The 15,685-nt window shown below is 36.6% G+C and overlaps 1 protein-coding gene across 6 annotated transcripts in view; it reads right to left on the bottom strand.

The window, feature by feature from the left end:
- Window positions 1-15,685, bottom strand: part of LOC146000476 (uncharacterized) — a 234,248-nt gene that overhangs the window by 79,203 nt on the left and 139,360 nt on the right. Inside the window, exon 5 of one of the 6 annotated variants that reach the window (XM_083138149.1) lies at window positions 2,178-8,631. The exons of the other annotated variants lie outside the window; for them this stretch is intronic. Coding sequence (XP_082994275.1) covers window positions 3,708-8,631 — 4,924 coding nt within the window. The 3' untranslated portion in view covers window positions 2,178-3,707. Of the gene's footprint in view, window positions 1-2,177; window positions 8,632-15,685 lie in introns of those variants that run through there. 6 annotated transcript variants of the gene reach the window in all.

Below are 15,685 nucleotides of genomic sequence, written 5' to 3'. Positions count from 1 at the left end.
CATTCAATTCTGCTTATCTAACAATCACACTAAATGATATACAACTTCTTGACATGTTCTACAATTGTGAAAATTCTGATTTTTCAGTTGTAATTTTGTTTCTCTCTTTGGCACCAGATGATAATTACTAGTAAACAAAGCTGATCCTATTTTGCTTAAATTACTGAAAATTTCCACATATTGTGCAGATAAATTTGTATTGGTTCACACAGCTGAGTATGAAAAATAAAGACACAGACTGTTTGGTTTATATATTTGAAACCTACATATTTGTATGACACCATTGACAATACTAAATCCAACTCTTCTCAAAAACAAATAGCCACACAAATAGTTGAGGCACATAGTGTTCGGTACCCACTTTAAACTGTAGATCCAGTCCCGATTAGCCTTTCTGTGCATAAAGTGAACTGATAAACAAACTCTCACAAATTGCCATGCTTATGTAATGATAAATAAGGTTCAGTTGCTAATCAAGCAGGATGCTCCAATTTGGTGCCCCTCAAAGGGTGGCCCAGGTGAATGCAGCCCCTGGCAATAGTTACAATATTGAATTCCAACTAAGATTCAAATAAGTATAAAGTTCGGAATATAGAAAGTCAGTTCCAAACAGTGTCAGAGGAATAACAGAGGACATGGAGTGAAATGTTCTAAAAAAAAATAATTTAAAAAATCACATTATTACTGTTGTACATTTCAAAATAATACACTAAAACCTATTTTCATTCGATGATGATGCTTTTCTCTAGTGTTGCTCAACTTAGTACTATAAAGGTATGTACAAACTTATGTTGCTAGTCACATTTTCACTAATCACACTTTTGTATTGAAATGTCCCTATGAAAGTTAATGGTGACATTTCAACACAGAAGTGTCAATCTCTGTGCATATCTTGGCAGTCTTGGTTGAGACTGAAAACTGGGACAAAACGTGGCCAAGAGAACAAAAGCCATTTTCAGAGATTCGGTGTAAATTCGAACGAAACCACGTGGCAGGAATCTCTTGAAAACCACAGATGATACTTCCCGTTTGTCTCTCCTGTTCATGTATATACATATGAAAGTACGATATAAAGGAATGAGGAACAATATATCTATTACTATTATCAACAAATGAAATTTGAAAATGTTGATTTTCCCCTTACCCCTCACATTATGGGATGCAACTTATAAATGAGATATTATTCTTCTGCATTTTGCTGTTATATTTCACTTTTACATGAAATAAAGAAAATGAAAGAACATGGGAACATCACACCCTCAAAAAAATTGGGGGACAAGCATTACATGTCCTCAAAGAGTGGTTCTTTCATTGTGCTTCCCTGCAAATTTGCTCCATTCAGCATCCATAGGGTCAATGTTGCAAGCAACTGTCCGGATTTCTTTTTTGTGGTAAGGTGGTAGGACTGATTCTCCTATACATTGCTATTATTTATTTACCAAGAAGTATCGGCTCATTTTCAATGCAACTTTGCATGGTTGTAGCAATGTTCCACTCCTACATAAATTTTTCGTTCACTGTGGTCTATTGTGGTGTCCGAATATGAATTTGTGTAAAATTTAGATTTCTTCTTCCTTTATTTTTCATTAGTGGGAAATAAATTGTATAAATTTAATATCTGCTAAGAGGCCAGTCATTATGGGAGGGAGGGCAGGGGACAGATTTCACCTCTCTATGACAGTAAGTTCTTGAGCTACAATTTCATTTTATACATTGCGGCAAGTTTGAAAAATCCCCATCAGGAGATGCTACACACACGGGAGATGTTTCCATCTGGTAAAAGTTATCATAATGAACAAACAGAATAGTGTGTTTACGACTGGACATAAAAGTATCAGGTGAGAAATTCAACCCCGTCCCCTTTCCTTTTTTCTGACACTTTGAAAATTCTTTTCAAGCTGTTTCTTGATTATCCTCATGATAGTTTAACATAAACAATTTCCAATTTGAAAGTGATAAAACTAACCTTTAGATTATACAGGAATATTCCTTTTCCTTTGGCATGATAAAACCTGCTTCCATAAGAAATAAAATACTTTTCAATACACTTCCTGCACACCTGCTTTGCACCTTCAAGCAAAACTGATTATGATGTATTCTTACTTATTCATGTAAGGCTCATTTACCAATAACAAAAGAGGAGATTTCAAAATAGAAAAATTTTTATTTTTTGCATAAAAACCTTACAATCATCAATGAATTCATGATAAATGCACCACTTTTCATTGTTTCTGTGTAAATGATAATGGTAAATAACTTTCATGTGGTTACAATTTAAACTGATACAAATATTACACACACTATATTAAGATTCCATTCTCATAATATATGTTTGAGTACAGTTTATATTTTTTAAAATTACCGTAAACCCTATAAAAAATATAAAAGCATCCTTAGATTTCACTGACAACAGTATAATGCCTGAACTTCAATTTAAATTTTCAGTAAAAAAAAAGGTTTCATTATTGGAATAAAAGGAACAGTGGAAACACAATTTTATGTACTTTACAGGCTCAAGCTTCAATATATTGTGTTATTGCATAAAATTTGTAAAATCTACGAACGTGAAATCAGGGTTCGACTGCATCAACGGTATGAAACTAAGCATTTAATTTGATTGATTGGGTGAATTTAAAGTCGTTACTTCGGCCCACTGCTGAATTTATTTTGAACTTTTTTATCTTACAGGGGTGATTAAAGAATGATATGTCATTATATTTGACATATATTTACCATTGGCATGCCCAAAAATCATTTTTGGGGAAGACACAAATGCCCATTGATGTCATGTGGCATCAACTGACACCTAATTTCCCAGCACCTTTGTTACTCACTAGGTAGAGTCAGTGTGAATGCCTCAAGATCAGATTCAGGAAACGCATAGTTTGAAAACAGGGCTTTTGTTCCAAAATCACTGGATAATGAGCAGACGTAGGTTTTAGAATGCATTAGAACTCACTGTTTCCCCATTTGTTCTTTGTTGAAGGATAATCTCTCCTCAATTGCAAAAACCTAGAAAGCCAATGGTGTCGTTTTACATGCAAAAAAGTTTGTCTGCAGCATTGAGTGGATTAGGTACACCATCCATGCAGGTGGAGGGAAGGCAGGGGAGGGGTGCCTGAATCAGAAGAAACAAATATAAATTTTATTTTTAAGATTCTTCTTCGGACTGCATAACTATTGAACTGTGGTGATATATTTGATGCACAGAAAAATTAAATTATTTCAAACAAGACTTATGGTTCTTTGTTGCAGTTACAGCCTTACATAAAAAATTTGGATCATCTTAGGGTTCTTTGAGTGTTCACACACCTCTTCCACAATCTTATTGGGTTTATAGATGTTAAATGTCAAATTCTCAACCTCAATATTCTACATAATTAAAAATAATCAATTAACAAAATTGACTACAACAAATGAACTAATGATGTAGGGGAACAATTTCAGTTCACTGAAGTAAGCAAAACATAGTACATTGAAGAAAAAACTTGAATGCACTTATCACAAAAAAAAAAAAGCTGAGGTGGTTCCAAATACTACATTTACCTCCATTGTTCTCTTCGTGCAGAATTTTCCACAAGTCCTGTTTAAACTTTATATATACACTTTCTTCAATTCAGGTTTTATTACATTCTAATTTATTTTTACATATATATTGTGCTCTGTTCAGACATTATATGTAGCAGCATTCCTTAAGTTTTCATCCCCTAGAAAAATATCATATTTCCATGTCTTTCTATCAAATGAGATAAAAATACATCAAATCTGTTAAACACTAAACTGCAAAAACCACATTTGTGTGGCTTAGGGACATTTTGATGGCTTTTTAAATGTTCTTGGAGATCACTTCTCTTCAAAAAATACATTTTGCACTTGCCACAATGATAGGAGATTGAACTGTGATGTGACACTATATGATTACAAAATGATCTGTAGGTATTGAATGTGTTTCCACATATGGGACACATGGCTTTCTGTGAACATTCATGTCTATATAAGCTGCTTTTGGAAACAAACATTTTGCAGCAAAATCTACAATTCATATCATTCATAAGAGCATTTCTCTTGTGTGCATTCATCCCAACAGCCTGCAGCTTTTCCTTCTTGTGCAATTTCGTGGGCTCAACAATTATCTTTTGACTTTTAATTCTGTTATTGTGCCATTTTAGCACATGTGCACGGTATAAACAAGGTCTCGAAAATTTTCTCTTACAAATGGTGCAAAACTTTGTGCTGGGGGTGTTTATGGATGGATTTCGAGAAACTGATGATAGTTTTCGAAGTCGATTCAATGCCATGGAAAGCACTTTTGTTGCCTTCACAGACACTGGTTTCACAATGGTCTTCTTGCACATGTGCCTCTTTAAGTTTGCCATACCACCATATCTTTTCCCACATTTCTCACAAGAAAAAGGTTTAATTTTATGCTCTCTCTTATGCTTCTCTAATGTCTGGAATGAAGCACATGAAAATATGCATTCTGAGCAGCTGTAAGCCTTCTTCGTATTCAAAGTTTTCATGGCATTCTTATTTGTCCTCACAGAATTGTGCTTGTCCAGTTTAACGTTAGTTTTTCGTGCATCAACAATGATGTCGTTTTTCTCATCTCTGGGATTTGCTGTCTCTTCTAAATTACAACTGGCAACTGTCATTGCATTATTATAGTTGTCTTGGTATGTTTCTAATTGCTTAAATGTGGGCTTCTCAATAACTTTTGGTAACTGATTCAACACATTCCCATGTTTTAGTGCTGTATGTTCCACTAAGTGCGCAGAAGTTTTATACATCAAGCCACATGTACTGCACTTATACAAATTTGTAGCACTTGCATGCACTTTTACATGGACTCTGAGTTCCTTTACTCTGCCAAAGGACTCATTACATTCACTGCAACTAAACGATGCTACACTATGATGGAGAAGAGCATGGTAGCAAAATGATCTATAGGTAGCAAATATTTTGTTACATGATTTGCATGTGATGTTTTGTGAGCATTCATGCATGTATAGGGAATTGCGACTATTAAACTTTTTACAACAAAATCTGCACACAAATTTTCCTTTCTGAACTCTACTTGCAGGAACTTGCTTCCGATTCTTGCCACGGGATACATCAGAATACATCTTCGACTTATTGCCACATTTTAGTATGATGTTGTGTAATTTCCACATATGAATGTAGTAAGTACTGAATTTCTCAAATTCTTCTTTGCAGTAAGTACAGGTCATCATCTTGTAAGCTTCTTTCTTCCGAATGGTGTAAAACCTTGTACTGGGGGTGTTTGTGGATGGATTTCGACGAACTGCTGATTTACTTTGCAGTCGATTCAATGCAATAGAAGACACTTTTGTTGCCTTCAGGGATCCGGAATTCACAACACTCTTCTTGCATATGTGCCTCTTCAAGTTTACTATACTACCGTACCTTTTCCCACATTTCTCACAAAAAAAAGGTTTAATTTTATGCTCTCTCTTATGCTTCTCTAATGTCTGGAATGAGGCACATGAAAATATGCACTGTGCACAGTTGTAAACCTTCTTCGTATTCAAAGTTTTCATGACATTCTTACTTGCCCTCACAGAATTGAGCTTGTCCAGTTTAGCATTTGCTTTTGGTGTGTCAATGGGGGTGTGGATTTTCTTATCTCTCAAATTTCCAGCATCTTCTGAATTACCGCTGGTAATTTTCGATGCACTATTAGTTATATCTGGGCATGATTCTAATTGTTTCAACATAGGCTTCACAATAAATTTTGGCGATTGATTGATCACATTACCATGTTTCCGTGCTGTATGTTCCACTAAGCGCCCAGAAGTTTTGTACATCAAGCCACATATACTGCACTTAAAAGTATTTGTAGCATTTGGATGCACTTTCACATGAACTCTTAGTTCCTTCACTCTGCTAAAGGACTTATTACATTCACTGCAACTAAACGAAGCTTCACTATGATGGACAACAACATGTTGGCAAAATGTTCTGTAGGTACCAAATACTTTTTCACATGATTTACATATTACGTTTTGTGAGCATTCATGCACGTATAGCCAAGTAGGACTATTAAAACTTTTACGACAAAATCTACATTTAAAAAATTGTGATGCTGATGTGAATTTACTTTTCTGGACTCCACTTGCATGAACTTCCTTCTTATTCTTGCCACGGGACTTGTCAGATAACATCTTTGACTTATTGTTATGTTTTAGTCTGACGTTGTGCAATTTCCACATATGAATGTAGTAAGTACTGAATTTCACAAATTCTTCTTTGCAGTAAGTACATATCATCATCTTGTTTAAAGTTTGCATAGCTTTACGTGCTTTATTCCTTACTCGTGATAAAGAATTCACTCTGGCAGTTTGGTGACCTTGACATTTTTGCACCTGATGATGGTGTAACATTTTTGTGGAAGTTGTGTTATGGGTTTGACACACATGACGTCTTAGATGTGCCTTAGTGGTATATGCTCGTCCACAGGTTTTGCATATACAGTGTTTTGTTTCATGTTCCTTAATATGTTTCTGAAGTGTCGGAAGTGAAGAGCATGAAAAAATGCATTTTGTACACTTGTAAGTATCAAGATTCAAAGTTTTCTCCGATGCAGTAATATTTCCATTTACTTCTGCAATCTTGCCAGGACTTAAAGCATCTTCCATGGTCATGTCTTCATTTTTTTCACCATCTCTAGACTTAGTATTATTCTCTTGTGGGTCTATGGAAGCAAGATGCTTATAAATAGATTGAGAGTCATCCATGCATCTGTGTTTTACTGCAGTGTGTCGTAAAAAGTGGTGTACCCCACTAAATAATGCACTGCAAGTTTTACACCTGTATGGCTTCAAAACTCGTGGATGGTTCTTCAAATGAGCTCTGAGATTACCTACTTTACAAAATGACTTTCTGCATTTACTACAATGATATCTCATCCTACTATGATAAAGCAACAGATGACAACAGAAAGTAGTGTAACCGGAAAGCTTCTTATTACATAAACGACAAACAATATACTTCGTGCACTCATGTTTGCACAAAGAAGTATTACTGCTGAAAACTTGAAAGCAAAATTCACACTTGAAACAAACTTGTGGTGCTGGGACATTTCTTTTCTGTACCAAATCAGTTTTACATGTTTGTTCTTGTGTTTCTTCAGGATGTTCCTTCATGTGGATTCTGAGTTCCTCTGCTCCTGGATAAGATTTCTTGCAGTTGCTGCACTGGTATATTTGCCGATGACAGACAAAGGAATGGGAACAGAAACTCCTGTAGCTAGGCAGTGTTCTTCGACATATCTGACAAGTTATCTTCTGTGAGCACTGATGTCTGTACAACATACTATTGTTATGGAAATCTGTATGACAAAATTCACATCTGCAGCTTTTTGCTGACTGATCATCCTTTGGCTGGACATTTTTACCAAATTTTACTCTCTTGATGTTATGTTTTTTATACATATGAGTGTACAAGCTACTGGAAGTTGCAAAGCTTTCACTGCACACTGTGCATGAAAAAAGCTTATCTTCTACATGCAAAATTTGATGAGCCAGCAACTTTCTTCCGTTAAGAAATCTCTTTCCACATTTCTCACATTCATACATGTCTTCTTTCTCCTGAATCTGGAATGTTTCCTGTGCATTGCAGGAACAGATGCATTTTTTGTATTTGTAAGATTTTGTAGGGCGTAAAGATCGAGTCCTCTCTGTCATTAGGGCCATCTGATCACAATCCCTTCCATGCTTCACAGTTGCACCCACATTCTCTTCAGCCTTTTCTACATTGACATCATTCTGCATATCATTTTTCCTCACCTCTAGTCTCAACGTTTGTTCTGCATTGTGTGTTTCTGGTTTCAGCTTAGGACTACATGCTGATATGTTTGACTGACAACTTATTGTTTCACGATCTTGACTACCAGGGTCAACAACAGACAATTTCTCTTCAAACCGCTTATCCATGTGCACTTCTGCCAAGTGCCCTGCCAGTGCATGAATTCTTTTCAGTGTTACTCCACATAAACAACATCGGAATGGTTTAGGGACTTCTTTGTGTTCTTTTACGTGATCTTTAACCTCACAAACTGTTGAGAACTGCTTAGCGCATTGGCTGCAGCCATACCACGACACACCATCATGAAGTAGTATATGAACCCGAAACATTCTGTAACTCTTTATGGTCATTCCACACAGAGCACACTTAAGTGTATGAGAGCACTTGTGCCTAATTAACATGCTTTTGGTGCTGAATACTTTATGACAGAATTCACACGCAAGACCGTAATGTGCTGCTTCAGTCATACTATCTTCACAAGTCTCCCCTTCCACCTGTTCACCATTTGAGCAACTGGCTGTCCCTTCAAGCTCAGAACTTCTTGAGAGATCAGAAAGATCATTTACAAATACTTCTTCAATAATTTCTTCATCACTTTCTAATGTAATCTCCTCTTTTACATAATTAAACTGATCCTGATAAATAATCTTCTGCTGTTCTTCAGTAAGCGAGGCTGCCTCAGTATAGTCATCAACATTTTCTACACTGATAAATTCAACTGCTGGCTTGTAGTCTTCATCTTGTTCCAGATACACTTCTGAACAGTTTTGGTTTAAATAACTTCCTGATTGCAATGTTTCTTCAGGGCTGAAAATAAAAAGGCAATATTTTACCGTTTCGTCTTGGGATATATATTTTTATTCAAATAAATTTAAAATTCTCTATCTTTAGGAATGTTGTAACATTACTAATATAGTGATATCCAGAAGAAATGGGCAAGTATCCTTTGTTAAAGTAAAGATGAAGAAAGCAGGCATTTATTTTCCTGTGCATATCGTACACCAGGCACTCCCAATAATAGTATTTCTCCATTCTGAACAAGGGTACACAATGACTTCTGAATCTTGAGGATAAAATTTTAAGTCTCTGTTGCGACCCAATAATTTGGAACTTTAGAATAATGAACTAGCATATAATATTACATATGCTTGCACTTGTATTAGGAACAGTGTTCAGTTGAAATATCGTTCATTGTTATATATTCATTGTTAGTGAAAACAGCACAGAGAAGTAAAATAATTTCTTTATGAAAATAATACAATAGACAAGATGATAAGCAAGACTTATCAGTGGCAGCATAGCAGAACCTATTGAATAGTACAGACATTTAGTAACAGCATAATGTAATAGCTGTTTGAGGTGAAGCCTAAAATGAAGATAAACATTCAGGTGGTAAAAAAGAGGCAATAATGTTAAAGATCACTAGAGCATAGTACGGATGTTCCAAAATTGTGCAGGTGAAAGAGATAAATAAATAATAATAATAATTCACAGAAATTTAAGAGATTCCCTCGGGTAACGACCAGGTAAGTTTGGGAAATTGAATTTCAAAGCTTTCGAGAGCTAAGGTCACTATCATCTTCAGGATAGAAGTGAAGAACTCAGCTGGTCAATATCCAGAGAGGATCTGCTAATCATCCACCACCAAAGAATTTTTGTGACTTGCTACAGAAATTCTACATTAAAAGAATAAGGGCATGAAACAAGGCCAGTTACAATGAATCATAGTTAACACACACATTACTTTCACAAATTGATACTTGTTACTTCGTGTACATAATTAATAAATCAACCACTTGTAACATTTTAAATACCTTGCGGATTTCATTTGCATATGAACTGAAAAATTGAACTGGGAAATCAATCTCATGTAAAGAAGCTCTTATACAGGTAATAAAATTATATAATTTCTCCTAAAACTTTTCTCTTCTTACAGGAAAAAAAATTATGTGTATACAAGATAAACAGTTTTGCTTTGTCTGCTGAAGGGTAAAAAAAAAGGTCATTCTTAGCGATAGCTAGGTACACTGTGAAAAGCTATTAGCTTAGGTCACCCCCCCAAAACTATCAAATCATTCAGTGGCGACAAATACAAAAATGTGCTTGTTTGGTAACTGTAGACATGCTATAATTTCTTATGTTGACATCATGCTCAACAGCACTATCCTAGCTCAACTTAAGTCGACCTTTGTGACAGAGTGGTTAGCACAGCAGACTACGATACTAGGGGTCCCGGGTTTGAATCCTGACCTGGACATGGGTGTTGTTTGTTGAGTGTTCCTTCATCAATTTAATCACATCACTCATCTTCGCGATTAGCCAAAAGTGGCAGAAAAGTAAAATAAACGAAATCAACAAACCAACTCCACTTAAAAAGAGCAAGATCATTTATGATGTGAAAACAAACAATTTAACCAGGGTCTTTTGCAAATTTCTCCTATAATACCATGTATCCTTTCAATACAATTATGAACTGAAATTATGAAAAAACATGTCATGATCTAAAGCATTTTAGACATAATTCTTTGGATCGATGTTGACAATGAAGGAAAAAATATGCAGCCCATTTTCTCAAGGTCTTCATGTTGAGAATGTTATATTAGATGTATTTGTAGTAGAAGTCGTAACAAATGGAAGGCCAAATAACAGTAATAATAGATTGGCTTCAAGTTCTTTCTACTTTAGAATATAGCATTCCCCTGGTGTTTGATGCCATGTCCCCCCTGGCCAAAAAACTGAAGCCACAAACAGCTATAAAACTCACAATTGAAACAAGCAGAAAAAGTCAAGAATGACAAACATATGCAAGTGAGTAGAAAGAACTACAACAACATGTAGTGCAGTGAGACAGGAGTAACTTTGTCCCCCAACACACACACCCCTACACACCAAACCATGGCTACAGGTGACAACCTGTAATACTGAATCAATGCTTCAATCATGTGCTTCCACCGGTATGAGTAGGCTAGCTACTATCCTAGAGTAAAATGGGTGCTTCTCGACTAATGCGATCTGCTGTGCCTTTCAGATTGGTGCAATGGAAAATGATCCTGGCCTTAGAGTTGCCCTAACCAGAGGACTTATCAAACTCCTGAGTTTGTACAATGTTGGTGCAAATGGGCATTTAGGCCAGTCAAGAAGGGATGATTTTGGGGTTCAATACGGACAAATCAGGGAAAGCTGCAACAAATTTTATTATCTTCCTAAAAGGGTTCATAATAACACATTAATTTTGCACCCCTGTACCACACCGGATTTGGCCGCCATCTTTGTACAATGGCGCCCAAAATCAGTTTTTTGCAATTATCTCACTCGGAAAGCATTTTACGGAAACTAAGGCTATGACGAAAAATAATGTACATAAAATTCTCTACAAAAAAGGTTCTGTACATTTTTCTTGTAGGAAGCACCATTAGGATGTTAGAGGAGTGAAGAATTTCACTTCTTCTTTTCCGCTCCATTTTGCAAGTGTGAAAGACGAGGGAACTTTTTTTAAGGTAACTTGAGGGCTTATTGCTTATTAAAAGTAAAATACCTATTCTAAATGCATGAGCTGCGGTAGCTCAGTCCTGTTGACATCCGTGGCGGAGTGGTTAGCACAGCGTGCTGCAATGCCAGGGATCACAGGTTTGAATCCTGGCTAGATGTTTGTGTATGTTCGTAATGAGAAAAACCGAGAATATTAGTAAAAAGTTGTGTGTGTGAAAGTTGAGAAAATGGTGAATGGTGGGGAATAATACCGTGTAGGGATATTAAAAATAATAAAAAATAAAAAAATGGACATCTGACTATCATGCGGGAGACCCGATTTCGTTCCTGGCGGGGGAGAACTGAGATTTTTTTCCACCTGTTCAAGCGGTTCCGGCGCACATCCAGCATCGTATAAAGTGGGTACCTAGAGGAAACTCTGGCCAGGGGCATGGTGCTGATCACATGATCCTCAACTTAGCCCATGCTCAATAAAGTGTGGAGATGTCCTAACTCCACACCCCCTATACGCCTTTATGGCATGGTTCAAAGCACAAGGGAGCACTTAACTTTTCTTCTTATTTTTACTTTTTTTATTCTAAGTGTTCTAACAACTTTTCTTGAAAATGTGTTTTCAAGTGGTAAAATATGTATGTTAATTAAACAACAATTATGCAGTATTTAATATAAAACAAATTAACATTTTTGTAACTGTTAGAAACCAAACTCCCGTGTCTTCTACCAGCAAGAATTATTGTAAGTACATATGAACAAGTTCATCATAGTTGACCTGAGCTTTCAGATTGAAGCAAAACTACATGCTACAATCTACACAAGGATTTCAAACCGAAGTGATGACATGGCCTCCTTTATTCTAAAGGAAAACAATCACCGTGTATGCGCGAATAACCAAGTGCTTAGATGCATGCTATTGAGAACATGGTCCAGTTGGAGCGACACATGCAGCTTGTTGTGTAGTTTCAAATGAAAAAGTTGAATTTATTTCTTAAGATTAGCTTCCGTCTAAAAGCTCCCTTCCTCTTCTATACATTCTGTCCCGAAAATCACAGGAGAGCGCGAACGAATACATTTCTCTTGGGCAGGTAGTAACTTGAGAATACTCGACTAATGAATACAGAATGGAAAATTCTACAATTTTTTTTACAACAATTTTAAAAACTACACCCTGGAAAAATGACCCCTGCTAGTTCTCGTGTTTCTCTGCGTCCAGTTTAAGGCAAAAACGAGACTTCCAAAGTTGCGAGGCTAGCGTTGCACTGAAAAGACGCCCCATCGTGTTAATACGTCACGACAGAGAGATCTCGTTTGTCGTCTGCTTCGAGCATCCAGTTTAATGCGGGTAGCCCACGGTGACCAAGCATGTGCAGCAGTTTTACAAATCTGTACAGATTTAAATAATGGAAGAAGGAGCAATAGTGGAAAGGAAAGCTACACTTTGTAATGATCATTCTTCCATGAAATATCGCTGCCGCTCACGTGCAAAATAAATTAAAAGGGTTCTGTTGCATGCATGTTCTCAGGTCATGCGAAAAATATTGCTTGTAAAATTAGTTGTTGACCAAACTTTCAAATATATATATATTTTAAACTTATATTTATTGAAATTTACCGTATCCTATGTAGTGCAAAATAAGAATTTTCACATTCTTTACTTTATTTATAAAGGCTATTTTACTTCATTTTCCATAAAGCAATTTCAGTTTGTGTTTCATTTCTGTTGCGCAAGTTATGATCAAATATTTTTGGGCAATTAAGAGAAAATACACTGACAAGATTACATCAGTTCCACAGTACACATTAATACTTAGTTTATGTATAATTATTACAAGGAAATAATGTGTATAACCAAGGGCGTATTTAAGGGGGAGTGGTTCAATGGGTCCACCACCCTTTGGTTCAGTAAAATTACCAGAGTTACTTGTTTTATCTGCTTGTTCATAAAAATTTCGTTGGACTTATTTTATTCTCTTAAATTAGACACGTAGGACGGGATACGGATGGGAAGGAAATTACGTAATTCCACACACCAGATGGGACTTAAGACCAAATGTTTGCAATTTCCTGATAGTTTTGGAATTTCTGCAATACGAAACTGCATTGAGACTGTCAAATCAGTTATTTTTCCCCCCTCGAGTCATCTTCAAGATATTTGGTTTTCAAAAATGCAATGACACAAGATCAACAGTAAAGTATCAATACTAGTGTGCCTTCATGACTACATACACACAACTTTGTCGGGTCCAGCACTCCCTGCTCCCCAACAAGCTTTCGGCCAGCAGTGTCCTGGATTTTCACTTACGAAATAAAGTAACCCTAATCATACCAAAAGTTGATTCATCCCCCCCCCTCCACATGAACTATATATATGCCCATGTGTATAACAATATCCCATACTGAAATGGTACGATATATTTTGAATTTTGTACTGCGGAAAAAAGGTGCCTCATCTCGTTACTCCCAACACATTAATTGTTTGGTTCACAAATTCACCACTAAGGATCCTATCGAGATCATATATGGCAGCCTTGGTCTCGTTCTCGTTGAGAGTTGTATATGTCTGTCTCGTGTTTATTTGTAAATGTCTCATTGACAGTCTCGTCTCTATTTATAAACATCAGTCGCGGTTTGGGAGGGTAATTCTCGTTCTCATCTCAAGTCTCGAAAAATATAAAATTAACAACCTATGCAAAGGCTCATAATAAAAAAAATTAAAAAAAAAAAAAACCCCTTTCTTATTATTTTTTTTCCTCCTCGTTTTGACGGTACGAGCCCTCGAAAACTGAATATTATTCTGCTTATATATGCAAACCAAACTGCAGATTCAGAATTACCAGGAATGAACTGGCGCTGTAATTATTATACGCAAAATTCATGATTTATCTGAGGAAGTCGCATGTTCCAGGTTTTACTCTCGACCTGGGCATGACTGTTTCCTTGTGAGTGGCATTTCATTGAACTGGAAATTGTTACATGAGAGGATGTTTGCTCAAGACTTTGGGGACAGCTAGCGGGATGCTTCTATTGTTAATGTTAGTGTTGCTCACGAGATGGTCTCGTCTCACAAAAGGAGATGGGACAAGTGAATGTTTTCGAAATGAGATGGAACAGAAGAAAAGGTTCGTCTCGTATCGTGGCAGGTTGGGTGATACTTAGATTGTGCTTGTTGTTGGTGGTGGTGGTGGTAGTGTGTGTGTGGGGGGGGAGGGGGTGTCCTCCTGCACTCCGACTTCGAATACTGCTTGTAGTAATTCATCTTCATTGTAGCGATTAGCCAAAAGTTGGAAAAAATGTGGTTAGAGAAGATACATACTAAATTAACCATGCGTTCTCATCGTTGGGGTTAAACAAAGTGACGGAAAAGCGACGTAAAAGTAGGCTAAATACAAAAATTTGCAATATATAATAACTGAAGAAAACTGTCATTTACTGCAGGAAATTTAAAAACTTTCCGTACCTTTTTATACCTCATCACCTCTTATATTGCAGAAATTGACGTGTAAACCAGAGTGTTCTAAATGTATTATCTTAAAATTTGCAAAGAAAATATTATGACGAAAATAATTGTAATTCCAGAAAAGGCATTCCTATAACATTAAGTTCTTGTCAGTCAGAATCAACCTATGTATTCGCAATGAACAAGGCTGTTCATGTGTTCAGCCATTGACTGCTACAAGTTTTGCTTTGTCACCCTAATGGGAAATCCCTCTACCGAGTGGCTGAATTATAGTAAATACTGCTAATTCTTCTCCAAGAAATGGAGTACAGATGTTTGCACTGGAATGTTTGCACTGGAAGTTACAAGATACTTGTTTTACACAGTAACAAGTGACTTTGCTGTCGCTTCTGCGGCTCATGCTAAGTTGATGGGACGAGCAGAAGCCCTGCCTGCACGCATTTCTAAGTGATGACGTCAGAGGACCTCGTGTCTGTGGAGAGGACGCTTTCAAATCCGTGACATAGGAGGTGAATTTCAGCGTTGTTTGAAATCGTGTTTCTCGAGAACCAAGACAAATATCGCCGAGATATTTTGCACATCTCATGTGTGTGTCATTATCTATAAAATGAATGGATTCGTGTCAAAGTGGAAATGTCCATTGCGCGGCCTTGCTCTAGAGATTCCCTGGATAGAGTATAGAACAGTGTCAGGTTTTGAACAAGTTAATCTTTGCAATGCTTACATATCACTGAACACTTTAGCCCAATTGTCCTACAACTACACCATACCTTGTTGAGCCTTGAAGGTGCTTACAGATTATAGTGTGAAGAAGCTGTGGCGGTGCTGCTTTTTTGTCTGTTGATACTTTCAGAGAGTGGTACAAGCAGGATCATAAAGAGAAGACTTTTTGGTTTTCCACATCCTTAACTGATCAGC

This window comes from Lepisma saccharinum, chromosome 16 (assembly GCF_977018435.1).
Source record: "Lepisma saccharinum chromosome 16, izLepSacc3.1, whole genome shotgun sequence".
Taxonomy (NCBI): Eukaryota; Metazoa; Arthropoda; class Insecta; order Zygentoma; family Lepismatidae; genus Lepisma; species Lepisma saccharinum.
Note: the sequence above shows the minus strand (reverse complement) of the source record. Positions and strands in the feature narration are given on the sequence as shown.